A 16,442-nucleotide genomic window follows, 5' to 3' on the forward strand; every position below is an offset into this window, starting at 1 on the left:
CATGGTGGGGAAATTGTTCGTAGTTGAGAACATCGCGGTGGGCAGCGAGGTGGAGCAGGAGGAGCCAAAGAAGGAGGTGATGGCAGGAGTAGGGGAGACTCTCCGCAGCTTCATGGAGGTGAGCACACCTTTGGATGCCAATTCGTGGCGGTGGCGACTTGGAATTCTCATGATTTTTTCTCGTGCTTAATCATATATATAAAAATATCTGACCAATCAGAGAAATTGAACTAGAAAAATCTTAAACACACATGAAACCGAGCAGGAAAGTGTTGATTTTCTTTTTATCCAAAGGTGATGATGGTTCAACTTTGTTTCAAGAGAAAATATGGTAGGGTTGTTCGCTTCTGATTTCATTGTGTCTTTTCTTCAGGAGTTTGGGGATCAAGGAGAGGACTCCATTATCTTGTCACCGCGGCTGAAGGAGATTAGTACTCATGACCGCCCCGCTGCCCTCCGTTTACTGCTGTCAGTTTTTACTCTGACAGACTCCTAATCACACCATTGTTTCATCAGGTAAGCTATGCTTCAGTTAGTTAGATGGTGCGAATCATTTTTTATTGCAGCTGTTTTAAAAGAATCTCTTTTGTATCGTGCACTTGCTACACTTTATTATTTGTGGATAATTCTATGATAGCAGTAGCACTTATTCACTGGTACCAGTAATTGGAGAAACAAATTTAACTGGTAGCAGTAGCACTGGCACACTTAATAACTGCACACCTCAATTATGCTTTACTACAAAACACTGAATCACTACACGACTCTAGGTCACATGCCAATTTTTTAATGTTATGCAAAAGTAGACCAGCCTCTATGCCCACAACATTAATTTTCTTGAAAGTGGCTTTCATGTTTAAAGGTCACTGCGTGTAGAAAGCTAATTTAGAGCATAATCTCTTTTGTATCGTGCACTAGCTACACTTTATTATTTGTGCCTAATTCTATGATAGCAGTAGCCCTTATTCACTGGTACCAGTAACTGGAGAAACAAATTTAACTGGTAGCAGTAGCACTGGCAGTCTGGCACACTTAATCACTGTACACCTCAATTATGCTTCACTACATAACACTGAATCACTGCACAACTCTATTCCCATAGCATTAATTTTCTTGAAAGTGGCATGCATAAAGGTCACTTTATGTAGAAAGCTAATTTAGATGACAATGAGTCAATGACGACCCCGAAGAATCTCATACGCTTTGCGGCATCGCTTGCTGCAGCATACAGATTGCTGACACCATATGTGAAGGTTCCACATACTCTACCATTTTTTCCATATGTTTTGCTTGCAATGGCCCTTTACTTCCGTGGACGCATGGTGGGTGCGTCTCCTCACCATTTCCTCTGCATTGGCTTTATATCTGTTCTCTGAAATTTCTCAGGTTCAGATACTGATCTTCTTCATGCTCAAGGTCGCCATGGAAATCCTACTCTCGGAGTCGAGTATTGTGACCACGTTCTATTTTAAGTGAACAACTAACATCGTGGCAATCTTTCTGGCAGTTCTTGGCCTGACGGTTCTTCCGGTCAATGTCATCATTTGGAGCTACGTCACCAACTTGTTCTAGGACAGGTATGTGCATGATGTTCGCTATTCGCTTACTATGAAAGCCAGACCGGAGAGACCATCAGCCCAATCGCATTTTGCTAATCCTGCACTCGTTTTTCTTGCTAAACTACCAAAGGCAAATCCTGGTGGCCTCCGAGATCATGGTATTAATCGACATTGCCATGAGCTTCTGCTTGACCCCTCACTACTCCGTCCCCCAGTATGTCATGTCATCTCTCATCACGCTTGTGTTCGCCGAGGTGCTCGAAGGTAAGTAGTGACTGCATAAAACTCATGCCCAGTGTAACCTGAACTTTGAAGTTGCGCGCCGTGTTCCTGAAGTAGTGATTCCCACGTGTTTCTGACCACCTATGAGCAATGTGTTACACAGTTGCAGGAGTGAACCTGTTCCTCCTTTCTCTCGTGATGTCGTCAAGGCTCTCCCGTGAGACTTACAATGGCAGGCTACTCTCGACGGAGGCCGAGACGCTGGCCCGCGTTGCCGCCGACATGACTATCACGGCTGCTGAATATGTGGGGCAGAGCTGCCTGCTGAACACCACCCTCCTGCCGTCATTGGTGATATGTCTAGCCTCTATCGTCGCGTGCATACCCCTCCTTTGGTTGGTGACATCCCCCTAACAAGAGTCTAACGTGGCAAGTTCAAAATTGTCATCAGGGTTTAAAGTTCAGACATTCATTTGCCTGCATGTTTTGATTCATCTCAGGACCTCGATTAGAAGTTTATTCATGAAGCATCAAACAAGTTCTAAATAATTCTATAATGTTTGTTTGATATCAGTGCGTTCTATTTGAGTCGATGTATTTATAATAATATTATATATTTATCTTGTCAATGTAATATTAGTGTTACGGTGATATTTCGTTATACAGATTTTGGATATCATAGTGATATTTGTTGTTCTGTATTTCTATTTTATACTGATTTTTAGCTTCGTGGCAACGCACGGGCACATACCTAGTGACTAAAGAAGGAACTAAACCAATTTAGTCCCTAATCCCTTAAGAGGTGGCTAAAGGGGACTAAACCTGATTTTTCCTCAGCTGCCCTTAAGTTATCCCTAACCTTCCGCCGCCGCCAGCTCTCTTTCCTTCCCAACCTTCCGCCGCTAGGATCTACGTTCCAGCGTTCCAGCGTCCTCGCGTCTTCCAGCGTCTGCCAGCATCTGTGTCCCTCACGTCCTCGCGTTCTCTAGCATCTGCCAGCAGCCCTCACATTCCAGCGTCTGCCAGCATCTTCGTCCTTCCTTGCGCCCTTGCGTCCTCGCGTCCCTCCGTCTTCCAGCATCTACGTCCCTCGCGTCTTCCAGCATCTATCAGCAGCCCTCGCGTTTCAGCTCTCAGCGTTTGCCAGCAGCCCTCGCGTCCCAGCGTCCTAGTATCTCCCTGACTCGCGACCTGTAGTGTATTTGGGTGTATGGCATACTGCTTCTTCAACCGTTGTATCATAACAGAACACTACGGTTGCTTTCTTTTACTTTTTTTTTCTACGTTGTATTCGAAGGGCATTTGAGTCTTTGATAATGTATTTAATGGATTTAGAATTTGTTTAGTCTCTAAAACCAAACAGGTAGGGACTAAAGTTTAGTCTTAGAACTAAAGTTTAGTCCTATGACTAATTAAAATCAAACATGGCCTAAAGATTAGTCCTTCTAATCAAACGGTGCTTAGAGCATCTCCAAGAGACTTTTTATTTTTAGCTCTATATTTGACTATCTATTTATTTTTTTCATAAATATTACACTTTTTATGTATCATCTCACTCCAACAAACTATCTATCTAATTTGGCTAGTCAGGTGGCTAGCTAAATTTGACTAGTGAGAAAGTCAATTTGAAGAGTCTGATAACTTGGCGAGTCAGATAGCTAATCTGTTGGAGAGTTATTTTGTTATTGAGTAGTCAAATTTTGGCTTGACGAATTATTTAACTAGTCTATTTGGAGATGTTATTTTCCTATTCCGGATTACGAGTAACTGACTTGAGGATGGGATGGCAGTATGGCACCATCCGCCGCTTAGGTTATCCGTTGGCCGTTGCCATCCGTTTCTGAGTTCATCATTTCACAATGACAGCCGGTACTTATTTCTGATAGTCACGAATATAAGTCCTTTAAACGCACACATGAGAAAACTTCTATTCTAAGATTTTTCTGGCACGCTCAGCGAGGATATCACAAATATGTTTTGAGTTGGGCAAGCTGTCTCAAACTCTGCTCAAGAAATCTGGAGGGCTCTTCTCTTCTCTGCCTGTCCGCCGCACCAGCTCCAGCCTGCAGCCAGCCGGCGGAGAAAAGCAGGGGATTCGACTGGAGTCACCCTCGGAGCTTGCATCTGGCAGTCCAGAGCACAGCAAAAGCAAAGCACCCGATTCGATTCCTAGGCACCAGGCTTTTCCATCCATGTCTTCCTTGCTCGACCTTTCCTCATCTCCTTTCCATCTTCCCCTGGCTCCTCTCGACCTTTCCGGTGGTTGGAGGACCAGAAGCTGAGCTAGCCGCCCACCTTCCGGACGCTGATGTGATTGACCCAGTCGGCTGGTTAGGAATTTAGCATCGCGATACCTCCAGCGGTCCAGCCCAGCTTCCAGCACGGCAGTCGGTTGAGTCACCGTCCGCCACTCCGTTAGCAGCTGCCGGTCGATCTTGCCGCGCAAGCAGCAGAAAGGCCGGCCCAGCGGCGCTTTCTTCAGCCATGGCGTGCGCGGCGGCGCACATGTTCGTGTACAACGCCACTCTCTGCGCCTGCGACCCTGGGTACTACCTCTTCACCAATTCCACCGGCGGCGGCAACGCAAGCAGCGCCAGTACCAGCTGCGTGTCATTGCCCCGCAGCGGCGACGGGTTCGGCGACTGGCAGGTCGGATCCGTAGGCGCGTCCCGGAACCAGAGCTTCTACTTCCTGACCCCGGTCCTCTCTCTCGACGTCGTCCGCCGCCTCACCCAGTCCCAGGCCGTCATCCTCTGGGTCGCGCTCCTCACGCTGCTCTCCTGGCTCGCCTTCTGCGCCGCCGCCAGGTTCGCCGGCCAGGACCCCGAGCGCCACAAGAAGCTCTTCGGCGCCCGGTTCTGGGTCAGCCGCCTCGACTGCATCTTCGACAACAACCACTATGCGGTCTGTGTCCTTAAACCTACAACATCTTACTTATTTCCTTCCATTTTGTTTCACATTTTTTTTTCAACAGAAGAATTCTCTCTAATAAGCAATTTAATTCGACTCTACTATTGAATAATTAAGCTTGCAATTTCACTCGTTGTCCCCTGCTCTCTGCTGCTGCTTATTCTTTCCGCTACCCAAAACACCCGGTTGTAGGTTACCTTTCCGGCTTTCCCCTTTCGGAATTGGCTTGGTTTGCTTCGCCGCGGCGTTTCGGATTATAAAATCCATCGGCGATTGCTTCGCCACTTTGTACACGCGTTTTTTACGCCTTGGATTGCGTCGTTTCCATGGCACTGCTGTCTTGGATTTCTTGGAATTTCCTTACCTTTGTGGCCAACCGGACATACCAGTGTTGTTGATGCCGGATTGGCACGTGCCAGCAAGAGGTAGCATAACCGGATGTTACAATCAACCTAACAAACGGCTAGCAGATCAGTAGGTTAAAATTAACATGTCACACAAATAAAACTAATAGTTAGCAGTTAAAATTAGCCGAGAGGTTTAGAATGTAATGGACCAGCTAATTATTAGTTATACTTCAAATAGTCGTTAGTTGTTAACTGCCTCAACTTAGCTAAAACCAGCTAATAAATTGTTGATGACCATATTGTCCTTGGCCTTTTCTACCTTTAGCTTATCAGAAAAAGAGACATGGGTAGTAAAGTAATTTAGCTTATCATAACAACCTATTAGCTTCAGGTTTAGAACACCTCAGCTAATAGTTAGCTTAGTTAGCTAGCTAATACTTAGCCAGCTAATTCAGCTAACAACTTTGACTAATAATTCAGCTAATTCAGCAACAATTTATTATCTGGAACATGACTTCAAGGTCCTTTTCATGCTTTGGTCACTGGTCAGTTTTAGTCGTAGACACATCTCTTCTTGACTTTGACGTTCATATTTGTGAATATGACCCTGCTTTACATTCATTCATACCATTCGCACATTATATGAAAATATCTTTCCAGTTGAATGAACAAAGACCCACGTAATCCTGTTGTAATCGAGACATTAATTTGCCCATGTCTCAAAAATCCCTATCTTCTTTTCTTCCCTGAAAGTTGCATTGTTGTACCCTCTTGAAATCCAGAATGATCAGAAAGTACTGAGGAAAAGAAAAACAGAGCTGGGCGGCACGTTCTCAGTGGCTACCTTGATACTATTCCTTGGATTAGTCATAGTGTAAGCAACCTTATTATATATTATTCTCTGTATGTATTGGAATTAGCTGCTCCATCAGTAAAGCTCATGAATTACTATCTGCTTGACTGTTGCAGTCTGCTGTATCAAGCCATCAACAGGCGTAACGCCCAAGTACATCGAGTGAAACCAGCTAATGCTCCGGATTTGCTAGATTTCGTGAATGACCTTGAGTTTCACATAACCACTGTCTCAAGCATGTCTTGCGCCCAAGTAGTGGCACCTTCTACAATAGCAATGGGAACTCCTGGGTTTATGGACTTCAGGGTACTGCCACTGTCAACACTCTTGACCTACAGTTGCCAGAACACGAGTGAGGGCCCATCAATTACACTAAAGTGCAATGGCTGCCGAATCCCTCCAAGAGACCACTATGTATCCTGGCAGTTTGTTGACCTGCCAAGGCAACCGGCTGCCGCTGTTGGCTTCCAATTTAACTTGACTGCGAGGGAACATGGAGATTATAAAGATATGAGCTTTGTGAGTGGTACTTTAAGCTCTGACAACTATGATGATGCCAAGCTGAAAACATTCAGAGGGCCGGATTCCAATGTGCTCAAAATTCAATTGTTTCCTCAGATATACAACCACCTTCATGGCTTGAAGCTCTTGCAGCCACTTGTTCAGGACTTCACTCAAGGTTCTATCTTATCAGATCTGAGCAGCTTGAATGCTTCCTTGCACAACCCTAGAGATGGAGTTATAAATACTACACTCTTCATAAGTTATCTTTCTGACTATATTGTGGAGATCAGCAATGAGAATGTGCTTGGCCCAGGTGAGCATCTCATGAAACCATGCAAAGTTACGTTGATTCCAGTCTAAGGAGCAGCAAAGTTTTAAATTTTATCATTGTTCATTTACAGATAATGATACCGATATAGTTACACAGGTCACGTTGCTAAATACCCATGGGTAGTGTTATTTGAATAGATAAACATTTAGACATTAAGTCTGTATAAACTTCAAAGAGACTGGATTTGGGTTTAGTTGTTTCATGTATTTAGTTCATATATGCTTTATAGTTATTAAGCATGCTGGAAATTTCGTTCCAAAAACAACAATGCATAGCTTTCTGAAATTAACTCAATCCTGAACCTGGTACAATAACTCATCTTGCATTGCTACTCCAGTTCTGAAAATATTTAATCCACAACCATATTTTAGGTCGTTTTCGTAGGTTGATTTCCTGTGTACATGAAAACTAAAACAACCAAAAAACATAAATGAGCAATAGACAACACCTTTGTCACTCCACAGTTAAATACTTGTTTGTGATCTGGGCCCATATGATAATGTTGTCTCAAGTGCTCAATAGAATTTACTATAAGTCATACGAGTTATGTAGTTGAACTTGAGCTAATAATCTGTGTACTTCCACTGCACATTCCTCACATCTGATGGTAGTTTTTTGTCTGCAGTCAGTATTCTTGCGAGTATTGGTGGCCTGTATGCCTTCAGTGTTGCATTTTTTCTCTGTCTCATGGCTCAAGTAAGTCATCTTACCTGTATTCGATGTTAAGTATGTCAATACTGCTCTCCTGAGTGTTCGAGAGTTATGTCAATACTTTGCCATCGTTTTGATTTATGAAACTCCTCCAGTCTTTCTACAGTCTGTTACATTAGCCTAAAACTTCACTATCAATTTATGATTGCTTTAAATCCATTTTTTACCATTTACTGGCCCACTTCAGATTCATCGATACAACTATTTGGTATTATGATTCACAGTCACACTGAGAAATTTCTGACCCTTTGCGACACCGAAACTAAGGAATCACCATGTAATTTCTGTTTAGTAGCATGCACATGGATTTCGTATGCAACTGCTTCTGTAATTAATAAGTGACTTTTCAGTGTGAAGGCAGAATAAAGAAGCTTCGTGACGAGGATACCAGAATGCTGAAAATCCTGAGCAAACAACGCGCTCAACGAAATTGGAACAAGGTAAAACACATCTTGATCCAAAGATAAGTACCATACCCATACATCTGTCTCCTTGATCAATAAGCTATGTTGATGTCACTGCTAACAGGTTCGGAAGTTTGTCATGTACACATGGGGTCCAAGCAACTTGGATCCAACCGATAGAAGTGGAAAGTGGCCTGAAGGCTCGGTGATGGATTCCATCCATGGATCCTTCCACAAGATAAGAAAACCAACTAGAAGAGGAACCTCTAACGGGAGCAAACCTAAGGAGCCCGCTGACATGGTACATTATTTCTTGTTCTTCAGCAGATCTTCACATATCTGATATTTAGTGCTGTAGAATATGTGCATACCATAATACGTACTTTGTGCAGCTTAGGATGTTTGTTTCTTCATCCGTTTGCTTTGCTAAATGCTGCTTGTACTTGGTTAAAATTCCTGACAAATAAACTTTGTGCAATGGTACCGCATCGGCAGGCAGTTGAAATTGAAAGAGTTGGGGAGACACAGCAGCCAAGCAGTTCTAGGTAGCCTTGGTGGATGGAGGTTCAGGACATGTCGGTTCATTGTAATGCTGTAACTTCCAACTCATATGCACAGCTCTTCCTGCATAGATAGATCCTTTCAATTTTATCAATTTGTGAAATCCTGAATGAGAACTTTTATGCTGCTTCAGGCTGCAGTACCTCTGACCATGATTTGCAATACGACCATACTCCCGGAGTGGAGCTGTCTATATCAAGAGTGTAGGTAGAGGCAAGTCAGCAAGTGACTAAAACTGTACAGGATCAGTTTGAAGAGTCGTAGCAACAGGGTTCAAGGGCGTGTTGAATGGCCAGTTGATGAGCAGCAAGTAATCTGCTTGATGAGTTGGGGAGTTCCGTTGCTGGTTTAAGCTGGAGCTGGCTGCTTGTGAAGTCCGGTCAGGTGTCAGTCTTGTTATTCTTTTTTATTTCATTTCATGAGAAGGGATAGATATTATTTCCTTGATTTGTACATTTCACCTCCTTTGATGCCAAATTGTAATTTGGAAGAAATCAGGAAGAAGCAAGGAAAGACCGCTATTATTCGTAGGAAGGTTTGCTACATGAGTACAGGGCACGCATAGCATAGGATATGAGTACAGGGGCTGCACAGGATCTGTTTGGTTTGGTTGGCTGTATAAGCCTATTCAAAGTGCAAATTTCATTTGAGTTTCATCTTCATTAAATATCTCACCATATAAACAAGGATGATGATATAATAACAAAAATTTAATAAGGACATAGATAGAGAGAGTTTCATCAAAATGAGATATTTATTTTCATTTACATGAACCTCATCATACACGAAGATAATGTGACATTTTCAGTAACAGAGCAATGAAACTATACACTGAAAATAGCCTAACTATTTATCTAGGCTCCGTGTGCAGTTCAACCTTATTTGGTTACCTCGGTTGAAGTGTTCTAGTGTACTAGAGCTAATAGTTATTGGCTAAAATTAGTTGTAGACATCTAAGCTATTTTTAGTAAATTAGTTAATAGTCAGCTAGCTATTTGTTAGTTACGTAATTCCATTAGCAATTTTTTAGTCAATCAATTATTAACTCTAATGCATTCAAACACCCTCTTAAGCAGTTGGTGGTATCCCATAATTCTTGTCAAATCTTGCGTATCCGACTATGCAGCCTCCCTTCTTCATCCGCCATGCAGTCCATTCTTCCTGCACTCGCTATGCAGCCTAAGATAAAGTAGAAACCCATTTTACATTGCCTTACGCCCTTACCCAAGCTATAGGTATGATATATAACCACGATGCAATGCAATACCAATACAATCAACTACTGAGACCTGTAATATTGTTTTTGTTAGACAGAAAAATCGTAGTTTCAATAATGTTTCCAAACATTTTATCGATGGGCTCTAGCCTGTTTGTTTCGGTGGCTACTTTGCTATAGTTTGTTTAACTTTTTCTATCTAATATTAGTTCTTTAATAGTAAAGAAATCTTAGGCAAGTTGTAACACAATTAGTCGAGAATCAAGCATGCCTCTAATCCTCTAGTGTTATTTTTTTGACAAATTGTATACCCGCTATTTTTGATAAAATTATATATCCACTAACAAATTGCTTATTTCCTTGCCTCCTAGGATGGTAATGGATCACCATCCAAATATTTCTTCACGATAAGTTAGGAACCTTAATTAATTTTAGTTCAAAAATGAATATGAATAAGATCCTAATCTGATTCGATTCTTAAATTTTATAGTGTAAAATGTAGAGCCCATTACAACACCTACTCCTAGCAAAATATGCACATCTTGTCATAAATTTTGCTCTACTCTTTGTATTGTTGTATGTAATGAATAATCTTTATATATATATATATATATATATATATATATATATATATATATATATATATATATATATATATGTGTGTGTGTGGGGGGGTGTGGGGGTGTGTGTATTGATGTCTCTTGGACAACAAGATTACACAAAACACAATTAGAATAAAAAAATATCCTCGTGTATATAAACTTGTCCGTATACCATATTAGAACACATAAATTTTAGGCAACATTTTTTCCATCAACATTCTTCAATCATCAACCAAAATTTACGGATACACAAGATAAGAGGGGGTATGTAAGGTTGTACGTAATGGGCTACATGATAACATCAAAGATTATGCAAGCAAATCTCAATCCACCAGGCGATCATAAACATCATAGTTCACATGCTTCAGTTTTAAAGCCATCGTAGTTCCCGTGCAAAGACAAAAACATTAGAATTATTCAATACAAGTTGCACAAGATAGTTCAATAAAATTTAAACCACAATAGTATTATCCAACAAAGCTAGTTCATACCATTATAGTTTCTAGTAAACAAGAATAGAGAACATATATTAAGCAAACAGACCACATAGGATAAGGCTAAGGATGTATTTTTGTCTATTGTTTTCTGTGACATCGATCTCGTTTGCACGAGTAAAACTAAAACATGAGAAAATTCCGATAAAAAATAGGAATCTAGAAATACGAACGGAAAACACTAAACCATTTTTATTCCTGTTTCTAAAATATATCATCTCGTTTCTGTTTTTCTCTGTAAATATGAAAACGATCAGATCATAGTTAAAACGGAATACAGTACCGGACGAAACAATATTTCTCTCTCGTTTCCCCCTTATAGCATCTCCAAAAGCTCCCCAGAAGTCTCCCCTAAATCTATTTTTTTGGAAAAACACAAAAACATGTCTCCAACAGTTCCTCTAAAGCGCCCCCAACTTTTTCATAGCCCTTAAAACTCCCTCATTTGTAGCTACAAATGAGGGGTTTTTTGGGCTCCCCAGAAACAAACTGCTGCTTTAAGATGTTTGGTTGAGGAGCCAAGTAGAATGGAGTCGTTTCATCCCTGATTCTAGGAACGGAGCCGTTCTGTTCTGTGTTTGGTAATCTGGAACGGAGCGGCTCTGTTTTTTGTTTGGTTGCAGAGTGAACGGAACGGAGCGTGACTGTGAGAGCGGGATGAGAACGGAGCGGCTCCGTTCGGTTGATTTTTTGGAGCGGAATGGTTCCGGATTTGAGGAGAATATTCCATAATTGGAGTCATTCCGTTCTAGTTCCTTTATAACCAAACAGCAACAAAACTGGGATAGAATGGTTCCGTTCTACTTGGCTCTTCAACCAAACACTAACTAAGGGACCTGTTGGAGAAATGATTAAAATTTACCCTCACTTATTATTTAGATATTCCTTAAAACTAATTTTGAGAAGTCGTTTTATGGAGAGCTCTTGGAGATGCTCTTAGTTCGTAGATCTGATTGTGTGTATGTATGTAAGCATATGCGTCTGTACTACGATCCACGGTAAAAAAGTCACAAACATATAATAATAGCGTCATTCAATAAATTGATAACGTAAAGTATAAATGAACTTTTAACTCTGTTTGAGTAAACAACTCGTGCAGAGACTGCAATGAAATCTATTATTTTTTCTAAAATAATTATACAAGTTGAGGAAATGCTATTTGTTCCACTAAGCGACGATGTATTTTGTTTTTTAAAAAAATCGACGAGGTACTGCTCGGTTATTATTTTCACATGCACCGCGCGTTGTTTTTGGGCCGGCCCATTTGTATTGCGAATTTGCGGAGACGAATATGACCGAATGGAGTTTAGAAAGCCCAGCTCACTTAGGATTGTCTATTTTCTCAAGAAAAGAGAGAATGGGCCCAAAGGCCTAAACACCAAAACCCGATCCGCTTATGGGATGTCATGGACATGGAGTCTGGGACCGTCCGGCAGATGAGACGACAGCCGTCGGATCAGAAACCCTAGCCCGGGAGGCTCTCCCTATTAATACCCACCCTGCACCCCGCGGGAGGAGTCTTTCCTAGGGTTTCGTCGCTTCCAGCCGCCGCCGCGTCCGCCTCGCCAAGCGCAGCAGCCGCCGCAGCACATCGCTCTCTCGATCTCAGCCATGGCGGAGGTGGAGCAGCAACAGGACACGCCGAAGCTCTTCAACCGCTGGACCTTCGATGATGTCCAGGTACGCGAACGAGTCTTCGCATCTCTGCATGCTTCGATTCTTTAGCCTTGCCGCTACTAGCAGTGGATGGAACCGACGATGAAATCTGCAGGTGAACGACATCTCGCTGAACGACTACCTCGCTGTGAACGCGACGAAGCACGCGATGTACCTGCCGCACACCGCGGGACGTTACTCCAAGAAGCGGTTCCGCAAGGCGCAGTGCCCGATCGTCGAGCGCCTCACAAACTCGCTCATGATGCACGGGCGCAACAACGGCAAGAAGGTCATGGCTGTCCGCATCATCAAGCATACCCTGGAGATCATCCACCTGCTCACCGATGCCAACCCCATCCAGGTCGTCGTCGACGCGATCATCAACAGGTACAGTCTTAATCTCGGCTAATAACCGTTAAACCTACTCGTTACTATATGTTGATTCCATTCAGTATGCTGGATCCCCCCCTGAACCGTGTGTGTATTTCTGTGTAATTGAACTTATTCCTATGAAATTCATCTATAATTTCTGTGTTCCAAAGGGTATTTTTCTTTGATAGCCTTATATATTAGTTCCATTCCGGTTGCTGCTACTCTTTTATATCTGATAGCATGGTCCTGTATAAATGCCTAGTTGCTGAAATTCAAATTGAATGCTATGACAAAGTTTCCCATCATATCAGAGTGTGCTGTTGTGCATCCTGGTATGTCTTTAAGCTGTGACATGCTAGTTTAACCACTAGTTTAACCATATGGCGATGCACTGCACTGTTTCAAGTTCCATATAAAATGTGGATATGTAGTCTGGTGTATTATCTCAGAGTGCTTTTGTGCCCATCTGTTTTCATGGCTCATGTTAGTTCCCTTCAATTGTCATTCTTTATGCCAAGAATGCTCTTTGTAGCCATTTACATATTTGAGCTGCCAAATTATCATGCACCATGCACCACAAAAGTCATGTGCTTTTGATATGGGAAACTATAGCTCAATATATAGCTTACATGTTGGGTCGTGAGATGTGAAACTGTTGTGATGTGCTGCTATTGTCTTGCAGTGGACCCCGTGAGGATGCCACCCGTATTGGTTCCGCTGGTGTTGTGAGGAGGCAGGCCGTGGATATCTCACCCCTGAGGAGGGTGAACCAGGCCATCTACCTCCTCACCACTGGTGCCAGGGAGAGTGCTTTCCGGAACATCAAAACCATTGCCGAGTGCCTTGCAGATGAGCTGATCAACGCTGCCAAGGGCTCATCCAACAGGTACATATGTTGCCTGTTTGCTTCTTGTCTATCTGTGATTCCGCACGATGTGAAATTGTTCTCATTCGTGCCAATTCTTGTTACAGTTACGCCATCAAGAAGAAGGACGAGATTGAGCGTGTTGCCAAGGCCAACCGTTGAACTGAGCTTGTATCCTGGTGCACTCTGCGCTGGAAACTTTTATGTCGCTGGCAGTCGTATCGGTTCTTGTTTTACCAATGTTTAGAGTTTTTTGAGACCTATATGCGGTTTTGGTTTTCAGTGCACAATTAAAATTACTGAGTAATGTAGTTGATTGGGAACAGAAATGTTTGGTGCCTGGTTTACCGAACTCCAGTTCTCTTGTCATTTTTCTTTATTCTATAGTCTGTATTATGTATGCGTATGAGTATTGAGATGATTCTGCATTTGAATTGTCTGCTTTGTTGCTGTCGCTGTATGCGTACCAATGGTAACAGGGTAGTTGTGGGAAGTAGACACGGCCGGTTCTATGTTTTCGTGCTTCCGCGGTTCAGGCTGGTTAAGCCTATGGAGCGTACGCACGCTCCTCCCGTCTCTCCGTGTCCTGCATGCTGGCAACAGGAGTGCGGCCCAGCGCACGCCCTAATCGACGGCGGTATATTTGTCTGTCCCTCCATTTTGTGGTGAGGCTATTCGCAACCGTTATCCTTAAATTTTTTCTCCTATATCACTATTCCCCTATTTTTCCTTATATTTTTTCATCTTCAGCAGCGGTTCTCCTAAATACTCCCTCTATACCCACTACAACTATAAATATTATTTTCCATATCTATTCATCATTTATTACCACTTTTTTTCAACTAAAAAATACTCGCATGCATGGATTTTACGGAAGGGGGGCTGTCACAGTATCCCCTTGATCTGCTGTGAGAGAAAAGGGGGACACTAGGTAGGGTGCAAGGTAGGGAGCAGCGGTGCGGGTGGTAGCGTGGTTACTGCAGCCGCTACGACGTGAGCAGTGTTAGGGGAGAGGATGGAAGGGTGGTGCGCTGCTGCAGATAACCCGAGCGCCAAACACTCATGGGTGATAATTAGGTATAAGAAAAGATATTTTATGGTTAGGAGAGTATAGAGAGAATTTAGTGGTAACTTCTATGGAAGATGGAAAAATAGGGGTGAAATCTTAGAGAGCTCTTGTCGGCGTTTCGACCCTGGGGGGTCCCTGGACCGACGAGTAAATTGTCGCTGCGTGTCCCAGCCCAGATGGGTCGGCGCGAGACGGAACACAAGAGGGAACAAAAAAGGGAACCGCGGCTCGTGTTGTCCTGCGCCCAGGGCGGATGCGTTTGCAGTAGGGGGTTACAAGCGTTCGCGAGGGAGAGGGAGAGAGAGAGACTGTCCGTCAGCCCGTCCTCCCGCGCGGCCACCTTTTTTCGTACGAGGGCCCTGGATCTTCCTTTTATAGATGTAAGGAGAGGGTCCATGTGTACAATGGGGGGTGTAGCAATATGCTAACATGTCTAGCAGAGAGGAGCCAGAGCCCTATGTACATGCCGACGTGGCTGTCGGAGAGGTGTTGGTGCCCTGTTCATGTGATGTCATGGCCGTCGGAGGAGGGCTTGAGCCCTGTAGAAGCACAGCTGTCGGGGCTGTCGGGTCCTTGCTGACGTCTCCTTGCTTCCGTAAGGGGCTGAGAACCGTCGTCGTCATGAGAGCACGCGGGGTGCCATCATTACATGTTTACCGGGGCGAGCCAGATGGGACGCCGGTCTAGTTCCCCGTAGCCTAAGCTAGCTTGGGGTAGGGTAATGATGGGCCCCCCTTAACGTGGTCGGTCCGAGCCAAAGGTCGGGCGAGGCGGTGACTCCTCCGAGGTCGAGGCTGAGTCCGAGCCCTCGGGTCGGGCGAGGCGGAGACCGTCTTCCGGGGTCGAGGTTGAGTCCGAGCCCTGGGGTCGGGCGAGGCGGAGACCGTCTTCCGGGGTCGAGGTTGAGTCCGAGCCCTGGGGTCGGGCGAGGCGGAGCTTCCTATGGCTATAATTCACCGGACATGTCCGGTGTGCACCGGACTGTCCGGTGCAACTCCGGAGCAACGGCTATCTTCGCCCCAACGGCTCCCTGCGGAGCATTAATTGCGCGCGCAGCGCGCGCAGAAGGCAGGCGTGCCCATACCGGCACACCGGACAGTGAACAGTACATGTCCGGTGTGCACCGGACACCCAGGCGGGCCCACAAGTCAGAAGTTCCAACGGTCAGAATCCAACGGCAGTGATGACGTGGCGGGAGCACCGGACATGTCCGGTGTGCACCGGACTGTCCGGTGCGCCATCGAACAGCAGCCTCCACCAACGGTCAAGTTTGGTGGTTGGGGCTATAAATACCCCAACCACCCCACCATTCATTGCATCCAAGTTTTCCACTTCCCAACTACTACAAGAGCTCTAGCATTCAATTCTAGACACACCAAAGAGATCAAATCCTCTCCAATTCCACACAAAAGCCCTAGTGACTAGTGAGAGTGATTTGCCGTGTTCATTTGAGCTCTTGCGCTTGGATTGCTTCTTTTCTTTCTCACTTGCTCTTGTGATCAACACTCAATTGTAATCAAGGCAAGAGGCACCAATTGTGTGGTGGCCCTTGCGGGGAAGTTTTGTTCCCGGCTTTGATTTGAGAAGAGAAGCTCACTCGGTCCGAGGGACCGTTTGAGAGAGGGAAGGGTTGAAAGAGACCCGGCCTTTGTGGCCTCCTCAACGGGGAGTAGGTTTGAAAGAACCGAACCTCGGTAAAACAAATCCGCGTGTCACACACTTCATTATCCGATTGCGATTTGTTTTGCGCCCTCTCTCGCGGACTC

The 16,442-nt window shown here is 44.1% G+C and overlaps 2 protein-coding genes and 1 pseudogene across 2 annotated transcripts; all 3 read left to right on the plus strand.

The window, feature by feature from the left end:
* Positions 1-1,175: 1,175 nt before the first annotated feature.
* LOC103636716 (SPX domain-containing membrane protein OsI_08463-like) lies at positions 1,176-2,978 on the plus strand (annotated as a pseudogene).
* On the plus strand, positions 2,608-9,056 carry LOC103634714 (Monocopper oxidase-like protein SKU5). The gene is made up of 8 exons (XM_008657299.3): positions 2,608-4,685; positions 5,821-5,912; positions 6,008-6,708; positions 7,352-7,422; positions 7,788-7,877; positions 7,966-8,142; positions 8,337-8,427; positions 8,536-9,056. The coding sequence occupies exons 1-7, from the start codon at positions 4,266-4,268 to the stop codon at positions 8,388-8,390; spliced, it is 1,605 nt and encodes a 534-aa protein (XP_008655521.1). The 5' UTR covers positions 2,608-4,265; the 3' UTR covers positions 8,391-8,427; positions 8,536-9,056.
* A 3,196-nt stretch (positions 9,057-12,252) lies between these two features.
* On the plus strand, positions 12,253-14,057 carry LOC100193556 (40S ribosomal protein S5-like). The gene is made up of 4 exons (NM_001367033.1): positions 12,253-12,394; positions 12,486-12,757; positions 13,425-13,628; positions 13,715-14,057. The coding sequence occupies exons 1-4, from the start codon at positions 12,326-12,328 to the stop codon at positions 13,767-13,769; spliced, it is 600 nt and encodes a 199-aa protein (NP_001353962.1). The 5' UTR covers positions 12,253-12,325; the 3' UTR covers positions 13,770-14,057.
* Positions 14,058-16,442: the final 2,385 nt, after the last annotated feature.

The sequence above is a fragment of the Zea mays genome, chromosome 8, assembly GCF_902167145.1.
Source record: "Zea mays cultivar B73 chromosome 8, Zm-B73-REFERENCE-NAM-5.0, whole genome shotgun sequence".
NCBI lineage: Eukaryota > Viridiplantae > Streptophyta > Magnoliopsida > Poales > Poaceae > Zea > Zea mays.